Source organism: Scyliorhinus torazame, chromosome 6 (genome assembly GCF_047496885.1).
Source record: "Scyliorhinus torazame isolate Kashiwa2021f chromosome 6, sScyTor2.1, whole genome shotgun sequence".
In the NCBI taxonomy this organism is placed as follows: Eukaryota; Metazoa; Chordata; class Chondrichthyes; order Carcharhiniformes; family Scyliorhinidae; genus Scyliorhinus; species Scyliorhinus torazame.
This window is the reverse complement of record NC_092712.1, coordinates 78,134,342-78,149,547: the sequence shown is the minus strand read 5'-3', so window position 1 is coordinate 78,149,547 and position 15,206 is coordinate 78,134,342. Positions and strand designations below refer to the sequence as shown.

Here is a 15,206-nt window from a genome sequence, read left to right as displayed (position 1 = left end):
TCCCTGCGTCTGCGTGGGTTTCCTCCGGGTGCTCTGGTTTCCTCTCACAAGACCCAAAAGACATGCTGTTAGGTGAATTGGACATTCTGAATTCTCCCTCTGAACACCCAAACAGACACCAGAGTGTGGCGACTAGGGGCTTTTCACAGTAACTCCATTACAGTGTTAATGTAAGCCTACTTGTGACAACATTTTTTTTTTTTTAAAAACAACCGCTGGACATCCTATGCTTTGCAGCCAATGAAGTATTTATTTTTGCACTCGGTGAGGTGGAATGCAAATGGATTGGGGTGGTAATGCAAGATATTAAATTGGGCACAATGCCTTACTGCCATTGCCCCCGCTACTATTTCATTTGTGGTAATGGAGGTGTCAGCCGTCCCACCTGTGATATGTTAACAACTGGAAAATCAGCTTCCAGGCCCCTCTTCTTCAGCGTCACAAAGACCATCTAACATCACTGATCTGTGTCTGCTTCAATGCACCGGCTGCTGAAACTCTCCTCTGAGTTTGTCATTTTCAAGACTTGGCTATTTTCATGCATTTCAAACTGGACTCCCAGCCTCCACTTTCCATACACCAATCTATACAAACCTCTGTTGTCTGTATCCTGCCCCATTCGCACATTACTCCTGTTTTTGTTCATCTAAATTGGCCCCTCTTCATTAAATATCTCCAATTTGAAATTTTCATCCGCCACTGGTTTAGCACACTGGGCTAAATCGCTGGCTTTTAAAGCAGACCAAGGCAGGCCAGCAGCACGGTTCAATTCCCAAACCAGCCTCCCCGAACAGGCGCCGGAATGTGGCGACTAGGGGCTTTTCACAGTAACTTCATTTGAAGCCTACTTGTGACAATAAGCGATTTCCATTTTCATTTCATTCACAGTGGCACAGTGGTTAGCACTGCTGCCTCACTGCGTCAGGGACCCGGGTTCAATTCTGGCCTCAGGTGACTGTGTGAAGTTTATACTTTCTCCCCGTGTCTGTGTGGGTTTCCTCCGGGTGCTCTGGTTTCCTCCCACAGTCCAAGGATGTGCAGTTAGGTGGATTGGCCATGCTAAATTGCCCCTTAGTGTTCAAAATTTTTAAAATATTTTTTCCTGGATGTTAACATCACTGGCAAGCCAGCATTTGTTGCTCTTTCCTAATTTCCCTGGTGGTGGTGGTGATTCACCAAATGCAAATTTCTTCTAACAATCATTACAAAAACACAGACATTTAGAATTAGTATAGAAAAGTTCTTCACTCAAAATACTAAGTAGTACAGGAATCACAATTCCTGTATCTTTGGACTTTTAAAATAATCTTAGCAATCGGACTTGGTGGAGGAGAGGGTTTGGGAGGGAAGAATTAAAAAAACAGAATACTTCAGTCGAGGTTCTACCACCAACCTCAGAATAGAAAATGCAAAAGCATGGCGTGCAGGAGTAATGTTTATAGAATTGCATTTTTATAACCGTTTTATATTGAAGTAATCAAACAGCTTAATGCAGCCTTAAGAGATCAATGCATTTTTTTTTTACTTTCACAAGCCTTGCTTATTTCTAATATGTTCATTTTGGACAGGTAAGCGACCTCATCAATGTGGAATTTGCAAGAAAGCATTCAAACACAAACATCATTTGATCGAGCACACACGACTGCACTCTGGGGAGAAACCCTATCAGTGCGATAAATGTGGCAAGCGTTTCTCGCATTCAGGCTCCTATTCGCAACACATGAACCACCGTTACTCATACTGCAAACGAGAAGCTGAAGAACGAGAGGGAACAGAACAAGAGGAGACTGGGCCCGATTCACTGAACAACAGTGAGTATACAGACAACAGGACCTCTCCATCCCACCTGGACTCGGATGACAAGGACAGCACTGCAAGGGAAGATGAAAGTGAAAAGGAGGAGGAAGAGAAGGAGAGTGATGAAATGCTGGATAACTGTGGAGAGGAATCAGAAGATGAAGTGGAAGCAGAAGGAGAAGTAGATGCCACAGACTTGATGAGTGATGTGGAACAGGAAAATACAGTAAATAGTCTGAAGGCTTTGGAAGTTAACTCAGCAGAAAAAATGTAATGAATACTTGATCAGGAATATAAATTGGAGAAGAAATGTTCTGCAATTAGTATTGTACCATGTAAAAAAAAATTCCAGAAACACACACTATATTACTGTGTTTTCACTACTGTGTAGAAACCCCGGTGTGCCTGAACCTCAACAATTAACAATTTACCACATGAACTGTCGAGATATTAGGAATGATATTTGTATTAAAAATGCAAAAAAGTTGCAAGCGATAAATTGCATAAACTGACTGTCTTGATTCTAAAGGCAAATCAACAGTTTTAAACAAATTTGCTACCAGTCATTCTGCATTATCTGTTAACCTGTGTTGCTCTTCATTTTGCGATTCATGTATCCCATTAACATCAACACTGTACAGCTGGGAGAGATTTCTATGAAAATTTCTATTGCAAATGAAAGTATCAATTGTAGATTTATAGTACTACAGCTCTCTACTCCGTTGCTGAATCTTAGCGTTTTCATTGGGTTGAAAGGATGTGAAAATTTCTGCACTACAGAATTCCCTTTATAATTGTATCTAACATACTCTTAAGTATTATTGTCTACCTTCATCAGTATCGCACTAGAAGTTAGTTATTGATAACATTAGTTGACCTTATTTTAGAGTATAAATTCATTTGAAGCATAATGTTAGCCTTAAAGCAGCTACTAGAAAAATAAAACTGAGAAGGATGTGGTAAGACTTGTAGTTAGATGTATAGCGGTCTGTTGCCAAGTCTTCAAAGTAAGAACTAACAGTATTAGTGTTGGAGAGAACAAAAGTCAGTGTTTTAGAGTGACGAGTGTTAAGTAGGTAAATGAGGATTATGGTATGGAGCTTTGTATCCCCCTGGCCTTATGCAAGACCTGTGTGCTGCAAGTGCCATTTACAAAACAGTATTATGGAAATGCGGCTGGAACCAGCCCTTAGCTTTGGTGCAAGTTATTAACAGTGTTAGCTGATTTTATTTCAGTATTATTTTAATTCAAATTATGATAACTTAGTTTCCTCTGTTTGTGCAAATTTTGTACTGTATGTCCTTGAACCTGGCAGTATTAATACCCTACTTACTGACACGTGTACCTTTTAGTTTTAGAAAACTTTTATATTTATGTGTCTTATTTTTATATTTCTTTATTGTTATTTATTACACAATGTAGTGTATAATACTGTAGTTTGTATTAATACAATAATATATTTTAGTAAGAAAAATGATTTGGAAGGTTGATAAGAATTCAAAGCAGAAATACAATTGGTTCTCTTGCAATGAGATTTTGTTTAACAGTGTTATGTAACAATACTACTTGCCTTGGACTGTAGAATAGAGTATCAAATGGGAATGTATAAATTTTACATTCAGAATCCAGTTATTTGCCCTGCCTCACTTTTAATACATTGGGCTACTGAATTTCAAATATAATGTTATACAGCATGGTATTTTTGCAGTTTTATTTGAGATTACTGTGTAACCATGAAACTGTATTACTATCCTCAATGAGCCAAATTACAAAGTCATGCGCAGTGTTGGGAACATTTTTTTTTTTGCTTTGTGCCAATTTGTTTTAGTATTCCTCTACATCTGATACAAACCAGAAGTTTTTTTTTTAATTGCCTAGAAGTTTTTTTTAATTGCCTAGTTACACGATAGTCATTTTCTAGTTTTATACCAGATTCCCCATCTCACAATAAAATGCATCAGCAAACTGTTTGAAGTTGTGACTTCACTGCTGTGTATTAATTCTGTTCCAGAAATACTACAGACATCGTATTATGTGCATTATTCAAGATTTTGGCTAATTTGTAACTTTTGAAATCATGGGTTTGTGATTAGATTCTTGTACAAAGATATCCCAAATACATGTCATTTTTTTTCAAATTACTGAATAATTTGCATGTTTCATGAAATCACCTTGCTGTTCATTAGAATGAATGTTCAAAATTCCCTGAACATATGTTAACAATATTTTAATCAGTAAATATTAATTGTGACTTGGTGCCATTTGTCTGTTAGGTTGGATTTTCCAGCAACCAATTGCTTTGTTACTAAAGTTCACTGGTGACTGTGGTTTGAAGCATATGTGGATAGAATCCTTTTTTTTTTCCTCCAGCAGACATAATAACTTTGGTGACAGGGTAAGTAGTTTACTTCCTTGTCTGTGCTACTGATGTTCTAAACTGGCCTGAACGCGTATGGGGTTTGGGGGAATAGTTCCTGTCCTCAGCACCACTCACTGATAAACATGAGATTTGGAATTCAGATTTCAGTTAATCCTTTTTTTCCTCTTAACTTTCATGAACTACAATTTGTGCATTGTCAAAGACAATAACAGCCTCGATATTGATGAAATTGGGTTAGTAGTGGTGTACCCCAAGAGTCTATGAATCCACTTTTTTTTTCTTGGTATACATGCTTGTTTTAAACTTGGGCAAGGGGAGTGCAGTCTTTATGTTTGCTGATGGCAGAGGGTTTGGCAAATGAGGAGGACTGAATAAGATTTTAAGTGGCCTATAGAGATTAGTGAAATTGGCAGACAAGTGGCAGATGCAATTTAATGTGGCAAAGTGTAAGGTAATATTTCAATGCAAAAATCAGAAATGGAAGTATACCTAAAATGCTGAGGGGTAGTGAATGATAATGAAACGAAGACCCATGTAGGCCTATGACCAAACAACCAACTAATGCCTCTGCTACATTGGATGATGGTTGGAGGAAAAGTTAGATGAGTCTCTTATGGGTTGAGGAAGTTCCAATATGGCACACCTAATAATTGAAGTTTGGAACCAATGCTTAGTATATGATTCTGTCAATATAAACAAAGCTCACAGTCCCCTTGACAGTTGTATCACCAACTCCTGCTAGGCTGAATGCCTTTGTTTAGAGCTCAGTCAAGCATTCATAATGTGATTTCCTTGCACAACTGTGTTAACAAAGCTTTCAGAGCTGAATACATTAAAACCTTTGAAGTAGTGTAACAGATGCCTTTCTGTTGAACTGCTTTAAAGGCTCAACAGATGGCTGACCAGTCAATAAAATAGCTGTCATGTATCCCACTGCTTCGGAGGCTGAACAGATGGCTCACCTGACAATTAAAGAAAAGATCAAAACACAGGATCCAATTGACACAATCGGAATCTCAATACTATTCGATGTTGAAGCGCACTTCATACAGTATAAAGTACTCAAATGCAAGCACAATAGTTAGCACTTTTGCTTCACAGCGCCAGGGTCCCAGGTTCGATTCCCGCTTGGGTCACTGTCTGCGGAGTCTGCACGTTCTCCCCGTGTCTGCATGGGTTTCTTCCAGATGCTCCAGTTTCCTCCCACAAGTCCCGAAAGACGTGCTTGTTCGATGAATTGCACATTCTGAATTCTCCCTCAGTGTACCCGAACAGGCGCCGGAGTGTAGCGACTAGGGGCTTTTCACAGTAACTTCATTGCAGTGTTAATGTAAGCCTATTTGTGACAATAATAAAGATTATTTAAAAAAAGATTAACAATGCTGATAAATTTAAAAATCAAGCCCTATCATCAATAACTGCATCAAAACATACTTAAATGATCATACAGCATCTAATTATAATGTGAAGATGCCAATGTTATACTTGTCAAATATTTCCTAATTCAGAACGGGCTTCCCTAAGATTCCAACACCCCTGACATGGCATTAATCATGGCGCCTTTATAAGCCACAATCAGTCCAATCCATGAAAGTTGGGGGGTTGCCCTGAAATCACTGTTGGTGTCAGGTTTGCTGAGTGTGGCATCATGACCCAATGGAACTGGAAAAGGCCACTGGCCCAACAATATCTTTTCATTTCTATCTCTGTCCACGTTATCTGGAAACTGACTCAATTGTCTATTAAACCCATTTACATTATTATTTTGATAAACTTTACAACAGTTCTACCCAATTTGCTATTTAATCCTAATCTTTAAATTGTCAGCATTTGTACCAAATGCCAATGTAAACAGTTGTTTGGATAAATTTTAGCATTACTGTTCATAATATTATGAACATGTGTTAAGGGACGCTTGACGTTTATTTTTGAGTGAGAATTGGTCCACCTTCTTGAACTTTAACTCTCAATTAGGACATCTAAGACTTCAATCTCAAATTTTCTGACCTGTTAGTTAAACTAATTAAACTGATCTGTTACTGAAACAAATTAAACTGATCTGTTAGTTAAACTAATTAAAGCGAGTGTTAAAATAACATCAAAGCACTAGTGTCATTTGAACAAATTAAATACGTCCACCAAATACATTTGAAGGGAATAGGCCTATTAAGTAAATGGAGTAAGGAAATTCAGGGTGATTTTTCAGGTGAGATCAAAGTTAGGGAAAGTGAGTGGAAACCTGTTTGAACAAAGGCTTGAGAAAGTTTCTAAAAATGAGGAAATGTAGAAAAATGGCGGGTTTTGAGATGGAGTTCCAACTGAATTGATCCTTCATAGTTGAAGAAGACCAAGATATAGGGTTGGAAGAGGTGAGGACATAGAGAAATTCATAAGCCTGGCCCACGTGTTTGTCTTTTTTAGTTATGGTTGGCTCTTCACACTTTCTGAAGTGGCCTAGCAAGCCACCATCTTCCCAGAACAAATCTATACTATGTTGGCATACTGTAAATCAAGTTGAAACAGAAACCTCACTCCTTAGTACAAGGTCATTCCCACCAGGATGATGCCATGTTTATTCTGCCATAAATGGCGAGACGTGAACAAGTTGCCAGTTTTCTACAATATGTCAGAAAATTCAATATAAAGTCCGTTCTCAGGATCACTGCCTTCCAACTTTGTAACATTTTCCAAATACAACTGCACCGTTCCCAGGTGCTACTTATCCATCTTCTTCATCCAGAGGTTTTGCTTCTATTCTCACCAGTCTCCATCTCCAACTTCACCAATACCAGTTTATTTTAAAACCCATTGTCATTAAAAGATAAAACGAGGAAAGTCTAAAAACAAAATTCTGAGTACAAGGTCTTTTAAAATAAAATAAAAACATTTTGAGTCTCAAATGTTCTAAAGAGCCACTTAGGGTGCAAAAGTATATTGTAAATGTTCAAGATATCATAGAATTTACAGTGCAGAAGGAGGCCATTCGGCCCATCAAGTCTGCACCGGCTTTTGGATAGAGCACCCTACTTAACCCCACACCTCCACCCTATCCCCGTAGCCCTGCAACCCCATCTAACCTAAGGGCAATTTAGCATAGCCAATCCACCTAACCTGCACATCTTTGGACTGTGGGAGGAAACCGGAGCATCCGGAGGAAACCCACACAGATATGGGGAGAACGTGCAGACTCCGCACAGTCAGTGACCCAAGCAGGAATCGAACCTGGGGCCCTGGCGCAGTGAAACCATAGTGCTAACCACTATGCTGCCCATTGCTGAGACTGCAATTACAATATTGTGCTGGGTGCCTTGCATCAGGTAGGGTATAATAATCATGTGGAAATGCATTCCAGAGTCACTAACATTTTTATAAAATTACTTTTAACATGGGATGTTGCTGGCCATCCCTAATTGCCCTTGAACTGAGTGGCTGCCCCCCCCCCCCCCACACACACACACAGTTACACACACACAACGCTAAGATCAGGGCATTCCCCCCCACACAACTGAACCTGAATTATGTTACAGGTGGGGAAGATCTCATGTTGAGATCTCACTGGCCCAAATCCTGATTTTAGGTGCTCTTGAGATTTTGTGATCGGAGTCGACCACGTTACGGTGGATCTGAAGTCAGACCAGGTAAGGAAGGCACATTTCCTTCCCTAAGGGGCATTGGTGAACCAGATGGGTTTTTATGACAATCGATGATCGTTTCATGGCCACCATTACTGACTACGGACTAACTTTCGAATCCAGATTTCATTAATTGAAAGTATCCGCCATCAGCTGCCATGGCAGGATTTTGAACTCCTCCCCAGAGAATTAGCCTGGGTCTCTGGATTATTAGTCCAGTGACATTACCAGTCTATCTCTTCCCCCTAAGATAGTGGCCAAAAGAGCAATAGGCTTTTATTAGGACGGGGTGTTCATTTTTAATAAAATCTAGATTTAATGAACATGTTCAAAATTGTCCTTGGATAAAGTAAATTTAGAAAATCTATTTCCAGTTGAGCTAGTAATGAGCATAGAGAGGGATTCATACCAGAAGCAGAATTCATAATTTTTTAAAAAGGAAAGTAGATAAATATTTTATTTTTTGGATGGGGCTGGGGCAATGTAATGTAACTTTAGATAGCTTTTTCAAAGGCTCCATCTGTTTTGTAAAACCCTCTGTTCTCTAGGAAGAAATGAATGCATTGGTGTGCTCACGCAAAAAGCCAACACACATCCTAATGTGCCAAATGGCCTCTTCCTGTGCTGTAAATTTAGATGGTTCTGCAGAAAAACTTGTGTTGCTCATTGCTACCGGTAATGCATGGGCAGTACTTCTGCTCATAGTTTGGGAAATATTTGAGGGCACAAAACAAATGCACATGATTAAATGTAGAACGGATGTAAAAATGGATTGGAAAATTACGGTGATGGGAGAGGAGTGGTGGGGGCCCAAGAGGGTTTAGTGGGAACCAAATGCAATTAGCGAATGTGTGATTTCATTGTGCTCAGAAGCTTTGATTATTGTCTGAAGAGCCTCTCCTGCACGTTGGGAAATCCAGCCTTGATAGTTGAGGTGTGAGCATTTTGTCATTGATTTAAGGCAGTGGCAGAAAATATAAACTTTATAATCAGTTGGTTAATTTAAATAAAAACAAGAATTAATGCAACAGAGGGACTTGAGTGAGCTGGATGAAACTATATTAGATATAATTATGCAACTGACAAGAGATATATTACCAAGAATATACCCAATGGCCCAACCAGTCTACACCACCATTTTATTCTCCATTTGAGTCTATTCCCATCCTTCCTTATCTCTTTTCAGCATTACTTTCTATTCCTTTCTCCTTCAAATACTTAGTTTCCCCTTAAATGCACCTATGCTCAGTAAAACTGATGCGGTAGCGAGTTTTACATTTCTCACCAGGTTTTTTTTTTGAGCAATGAGTTCCTTCTAAATACCTCATTTGATTTCTTGGTCACGACGTTATATTGATGGTCTCTGGTTTTACTCTTTCCCTCAATTGGAAACGCCCTGTCGTCTACTCTATCAAAACCTTTTTCAAAATTGAAAAGGCATCTATTCAATCAGCCCTCAGCTTTTTCTTTTCAAGAGAAAAATTACTTGGCCTGTTCTTTCTTATATGTGAGTATAACCTTGGAGCTCTGGAATCATCTTTTGTATATCTTTTTTCACCCTTTCTAGTGTCTCTATCCTTTTTATAATATGACGACCAGATCAATAGATGAAATCCAATGTAGTCTAACCATGGTTGAATACAAGTTTAGCATAACTTCTCTTGACATTTCAATTCTGTCCCTCTGGAAAGCAACTCTAAGGCTTGGTTTGCTTTTTTATGGCCTTATTAACATGATTTGTATACTTGTACCCCCATTGCTCCTCTACCCTATTTAGATTCTTACTTCACAAGTAATGTGTGATCTCATTTTTCTTAACAAAATGTAAAGCTTTTTTACATCTATGCTGATGTTTATTATTGTATTCTGATATTTTTCTATTTTCTCCTTTTGTCAGGATTGAGTTAACTTTCCTACGGCCACTGTTAAGCTGACTGGTATATAGGTTCCTTGACATTTTCTTTCTCTTAAATATAGATATAAAGCAAATAGCTACTGGTCCTCTACCACTTTTTGTCATGAATTATGTGCAATAGTGCCTCTCATCTCTGCCCTAGGTTTTAAAAAAAATGCATGGTTCAATCCATCTCGACCAGGAATGAATTTGATTGGTTTATTTAATATTTTTCCTCTTTAGTTTAAATGCAGTTATATCATTTCTAATCTCACCTCCCAATGTTACATCCACCATCTCCCTGGTAAACACTGAACCAAAATAATTATTGAACATTTCTGCCATTTCACTTTCATTCTGTGATTTTTATCCTATCTGCTTCTTAGTGACCCTATTCCCATTCTGACATCCATGTTTATTATTTATGTGGTCGTAGGATATTTTGCTACTTTATTTATGTTCCTTGATAATTTCTTAGTACCACCTTTCTTTTCTAATTGTTTTGTTTAACTTCTCTCCTAATCTCTCTTTATTCTCCCTTGACATGCTGTCTCTTTCCTTGCCATCAGTTTTTCCTGTGTCGTCTTCGTTCATTCATGTTGATTTTATCTCTATCCACATTGATTTGTTTTAAGAATGGTCGCTTTACCGTTTTCCTGCTATCTCCATCAGGCAGAGCCACTCCACTTCTTTCCCCCCTCTTGTCGATTTTAGATGCGTTACATGCTACAGTGTTTAATTTCAAATCAACAGTACTCAAATAGAGTATTAATTACTTATTTTAAAAATAAGTATTTCTCTCCAGAATCTAAAACTTGATTACCAGCACAAACACTCAAGGCTGTCAACATCAGCCTTGAATGAGAAATTCTGCATCAACTTATGTGAGAAGAATGAATAAGTTGAGATGAGTTTATCATTCTTGAAATACCGGAGTCAACCCACACAAAGCAAGACTGAATCAGTATGTGGATTGTAAATGCTATTCATTATTTATTTTGTTTCTTTGTACAAGCATATAAAAGTGATCCTTTACATTCTGTTTTGTTTTCTTATTTTCCTTCTATTAAAGGAACCTATTTCTCACCAAGTGAGTGGCCTTATTATATTTTCTGTACTGGTATACCAAGAAATTAAGTGGATTGACTCCAGGAGTACACAATGTCTAGTCTGTCTCCATTTTAAACAATAGTAAAGATACTGACATGCAGAAAGTACAAGAAGCAGGCAATAAAGGTTATGAGGGGGAGACAGATTAAATTCAAATTGACCACTGCTCCCTTTCCAGTCTCTAAGGTTACCATGTGAAAGGAATTTGGCTAATGTCAGACCAATTCCCTATGGTTTTGACCCAAACAGCATTAAGTTGCACTTAACTTAGAATAAAATTAGTAATGTCACAGGTTGAAGGATGGTGGGCGTGGCTTTCAAATTAAATATTTTTTCTTCCTTTCAGGATAATTGTTCCTAGATCTCTGACAATAAAGCCCTGATGGTGGCTCCTTTGAATTACAGCCAAATGACTTTATATGATTTTCACCCCCCCCCCCCCCCCCCCCCCCCAATCCCTCCCCTCTGGTGCCCTCTCTCCCTATCAGGAGCTAGCGGACTTCCCCACAATAACCACTGAGAATAATGTGTGGGATTTCCTTTCTGCCGTTCTATTGCATAGCACTATGAGCAGCAAAGCACATTGGGCGCAATTCTTCCAAAAAAATTCTAAGTTGATTTGTGGCGGGTTTTTGAGTTTCCCACCACTATTCAATGACACTTAGTCGCTGTTTTGGGCCCTGGGGAGGTTCTCACTGGTTTAGCCCACACTTAGAATTTTTTTTACAACTGGGGAGCTGAACTCCGAGATCGGGCTGCCATTTTCAAAGGGTGTCCCGATCTCTAAGTGAGTTTGTGGGTCCCCCATACGCCTCACCCATGGGCAATGTCAATCCCTACATACATTTTTAAAAAAAAAACATTTATTTCTTACATTTAGAGTACCCAATTATTTTTTTTCTAATTAAGGGGCAATTTAGCGTGGCCAATCCACCTACTCTGCACATCTTTGGGTTGGGGGGGCGAAACCCACCCAAACACTGGGAGAATACAGGGCAGCATGGTAGGACAAGTGGATAGCACTGTGGCTTCACAGCGTCAGGGTCCCAGGTTTGATTCCCCGCTGGGTCACTGTCTGTGCGGAGTCTGCACGTTCTGCCCGTGTCTGTGTGGCTTTCCTCCGGGTGTTCCGGTTTCCTCCCACAGTCCAAAGACGTGCCGGTTAGGTGGATTGGCCATGATAAATTGTCCTTGGTGACCAAAAAGGGTAGGAGGGGTTATTGGGTTACAGGGATGGGGTGGAAGTGAGGGCTTAAGTGGGTCGGTGCAGACTGATGGGCCGAATGGCCTCCTGCACTGTATGTTCTATGTTATAATGTGAAAACTCTACACGGACAGTGACCCAGAGCCGGGATCGAACCTGGGACCTCGGCGCCATGAGGCAGCAGGGCTAACCCACTGCGCCACCGTGCTTCCCAATCCCTACATACATAGACACTACCCCACACCCGCCAAGTGAGGACAACCCGCTATGGGGTCCTCCTCTTGAGGTACCTCCTCCCTTCTAGGAGCCCCACCCCCTCCACCCTCATTTCAAAGGCATGGCTCCCCTCGGCCCCTAATCTTTGGCATTGCCACCCCTGGCACTCGGGCACCCTTGCACTGCCAACCCAAGCTCTCAGGCAGTGCCCCTGCTGGCTGGGCAGTTCCAAGATGCCCACGTTCCATGGGGAGGGCCAGAGTGCCAAGCTGCACTTACCCTGACCACCCAAGCATCTCTGATCCAGGAGACCCCCTGGGTACTGGTCCACGTTTGTGTGGACCAGCACTGATCGGCGCTTGACTGGGGACGCCCTGGATAGGCTGGGGTATTGACGGATCCTGGGCAGTTCTGGGAGCAGCATTTGTTCACGCCCATTTGGGGCAGAGTTCCGACTCCGATGTCTCGCAGGACCTCGGTGAACCTCACGAGGTGCGGAGGTTGTTGGCAGGCTCGCTGGAGGCCTCTCCCGAGATTCTCTGGCCGCGTTGTGCTCTTGTTTGAGCATAACGTGGCCGGAGCAACGCGCCCATTACCTCCAAAGCATCTTGTTGCTCTTCATTTGTCCCTCTGTAGCTCTGCCCTCGGTTAAGATCACAGGCATGGGCCACTGCCCTATCATTCCAGTAGCATAACTCCTTGTTACAACAAGCTGCATCATCCATGTACACTTTTTTAAAAAAAAAACATGAGGGTATTTGTAGTTTTTATAATAATAACGGTACCAGCAACAAAAACATGGTACATAAAACATTTCCATCCTTCTCATGTTCTTCACTTCCCCCCCCCCCCCCCCCCCGCAATCAGTGAAACAATAGCCTAACTCTTTCTTCCCCCCCCCCCTAGATTTCTGCCTCTGCTGACATTTTAATTTTCTCCTAGAAAGTCGACGAACGACTGCCGCCTCCGGACAAACCCGAACATTGACCCTCTTAGGGCGAACTTTATTTTCTCGAGACTGAGAAACCCAGCCATGTCACTACCACAGGTCTCTAATTTTGGGGGCTTCAAGTCCCTCCACATTAACAGTATCCATCCGGGCTACCAGGAGGCAAAGGCCAAAAAGTCAGCCTCTCTCTCGCCCCCTGGACTCCCAGCTCTTCCGACACTAAGATTGCCACCTCTGGACTCGGCACCACCCGTGCTTTAAGTATCGTGGACATAGCCTTAGCAAAACCCTCTAAGCTTTGGGCATGCCCAAAACATATGGACATGGTTTGCTGGACCTCCCGCGCACCTCGCACACCTGTCCTCTACACCAAAGAACTTGCTCATCCGGGCCACTGTCATGTGTGCCCATTGGACTACCTTAAATTGTATCAGGCTAAGCCTCGCACATGATGAGGATGTGTTAACCCTGCTTAAGGCATCTGCCTCTATCTCTCCTTCCCACTTGCCCTTTAGTTCCTCTATCTGAGTTTCCTCCGATTCCATAAGTTCTTGGTAGATATCTGATACCTTCCCCTCTCCCACCCATGTTCTGGAAACTACCCTGTCCTGTATCCCCCGTGGTGGCAGGAGCAGGAAGGTCGGAACCTGCCTTCTCAGAAAATCCCATACCTGCAGATATCTAAACCCATTCCCTGCTGGCAATTCAAATTTCTCCTCCAAATCCTTTAAGCTAGGGAAGCTCCCATCTATAAATGAATGAAAATGAAATTAAAATCGCTTATTGTCACAAGTAGGCTTCAAATGAAGTTACTGTGAAAAGCCCCTAGTCGCCACATTCCGGCGCCTGTTCGGGGAGGCTGTAAAAATAGATCTCCCATCCTCATAATTCCTACTCTGCCATCTCCGAACCCCCCCCCCCATCCAGCCTTCCCGATACAAACCGATGGTTGTTGTAAATCGGGGCCCAGACCGATGCTCCCTCCGCTCTCCTATATTTCCTCCAATGCCCCCAGCATCTCAGGGCTGCCACTACCACCAGTCTTGTGGAGTACCGGGCCAGCGAGAACGGCAGAGGTGCGGATATCAGTGCCCCCAAACGTGTGTTCTTACACGATGCCGCCTCTACTTGCTCCCACACCGACCCCCCGCTACCCACTCTAATCATGGCTATATTAGCCACCCAGTAGTAGTTACAAACGGTTCGGCAGCGCCAACCCACCCTCCCCCCGACTACGCTCCAACAACCCTTTCTTCACTCGCGGTGTGTTACCCACCCACACAAAGCCCGAAATCACCTTATTCATCCGTTTAAAAAAGGCCCTTGTGATAAAGATGGGGAGACACAAAAGACATATAGAAATCTGGGGAGGACCGTCTTTTTCACGGTCTGTACCCTCCCCGCCAGTGACAGCGGGAGCATGTCCCATCTCCTAAAGTCCTCTTTCATTTGTTCTACAAGCCGGGACAAGTTTAACTTGTGCAATGTCTCCCATTCTCGTAGCACCTGGATTCCCAGATAACGAAAGCTCCTTCCTACCATTCTAAACGGCAGCTCTCCCAGTCTCCTCTCCTGCCACCTCGCCTGGATCGCGAACATCTCGCTTTTCCCCATGTTCAATTTCTACCCCGAGGACCTGCCAAATTCCCCTAAGGTCCGCATAATCTCCCCCATCCCCTCTAACGGGTCCGAAATGTACAGGAGCAAGTCATCCACATAAAGCAAAACCCGATGCTCCTCCCCCCAGCCCCCGGATCAGCCCTTTCCAGTTCCTGGAAGCTCTTAACGCCATAGCCAATGGCTCTATGGCCAGAGCAAACAACAGCAGGGAGAAGGGACACCCTTGCCTTGTCCCTCGGTGCAGTTTAAAATAGCCCGACAACCGCCGATTCGTACGCACACTTGCTACTGGTGCCTGATACAGCAACCGCACCCAATCAATGAAGCCCTGACCAAACCCGAACCCGAATATGCTTCCTAACACCTCCCACAAATAATTCCACTCCACCCGATCAAAGGCCTT

The 15,206-nt window shown here is 42.0% G+C and overlaps 1 protein-coding gene across 3 annotated transcripts in view; it reads left to right on the top strand.

The window, feature by feature from the left end:
• Positions 1-10,790, top strand: part of zeb1b (zinc finger E-box binding homeobox 1b) — a 253,962-nt gene extending 243,172 nt beyond the window's left edge. For all 3 annotated transcript variants that reach the window (XM_072508355.1, XM_072508354.1, XM_072508353.1), the window contains one exon: positions 1,569-10,790. In XM_072508355.1, the coding sequence (XP_072364456.1) occupies positions 1,569-2,071 (503 nt within the window). In that variant the 3' untranslated portion in view covers positions 2,072-10,790. The remainder of the gene's footprint in view (positions 1-1,568) is intronic.
• Positions 10,791-15,206: the final 4,416 nt, after the last annotated feature.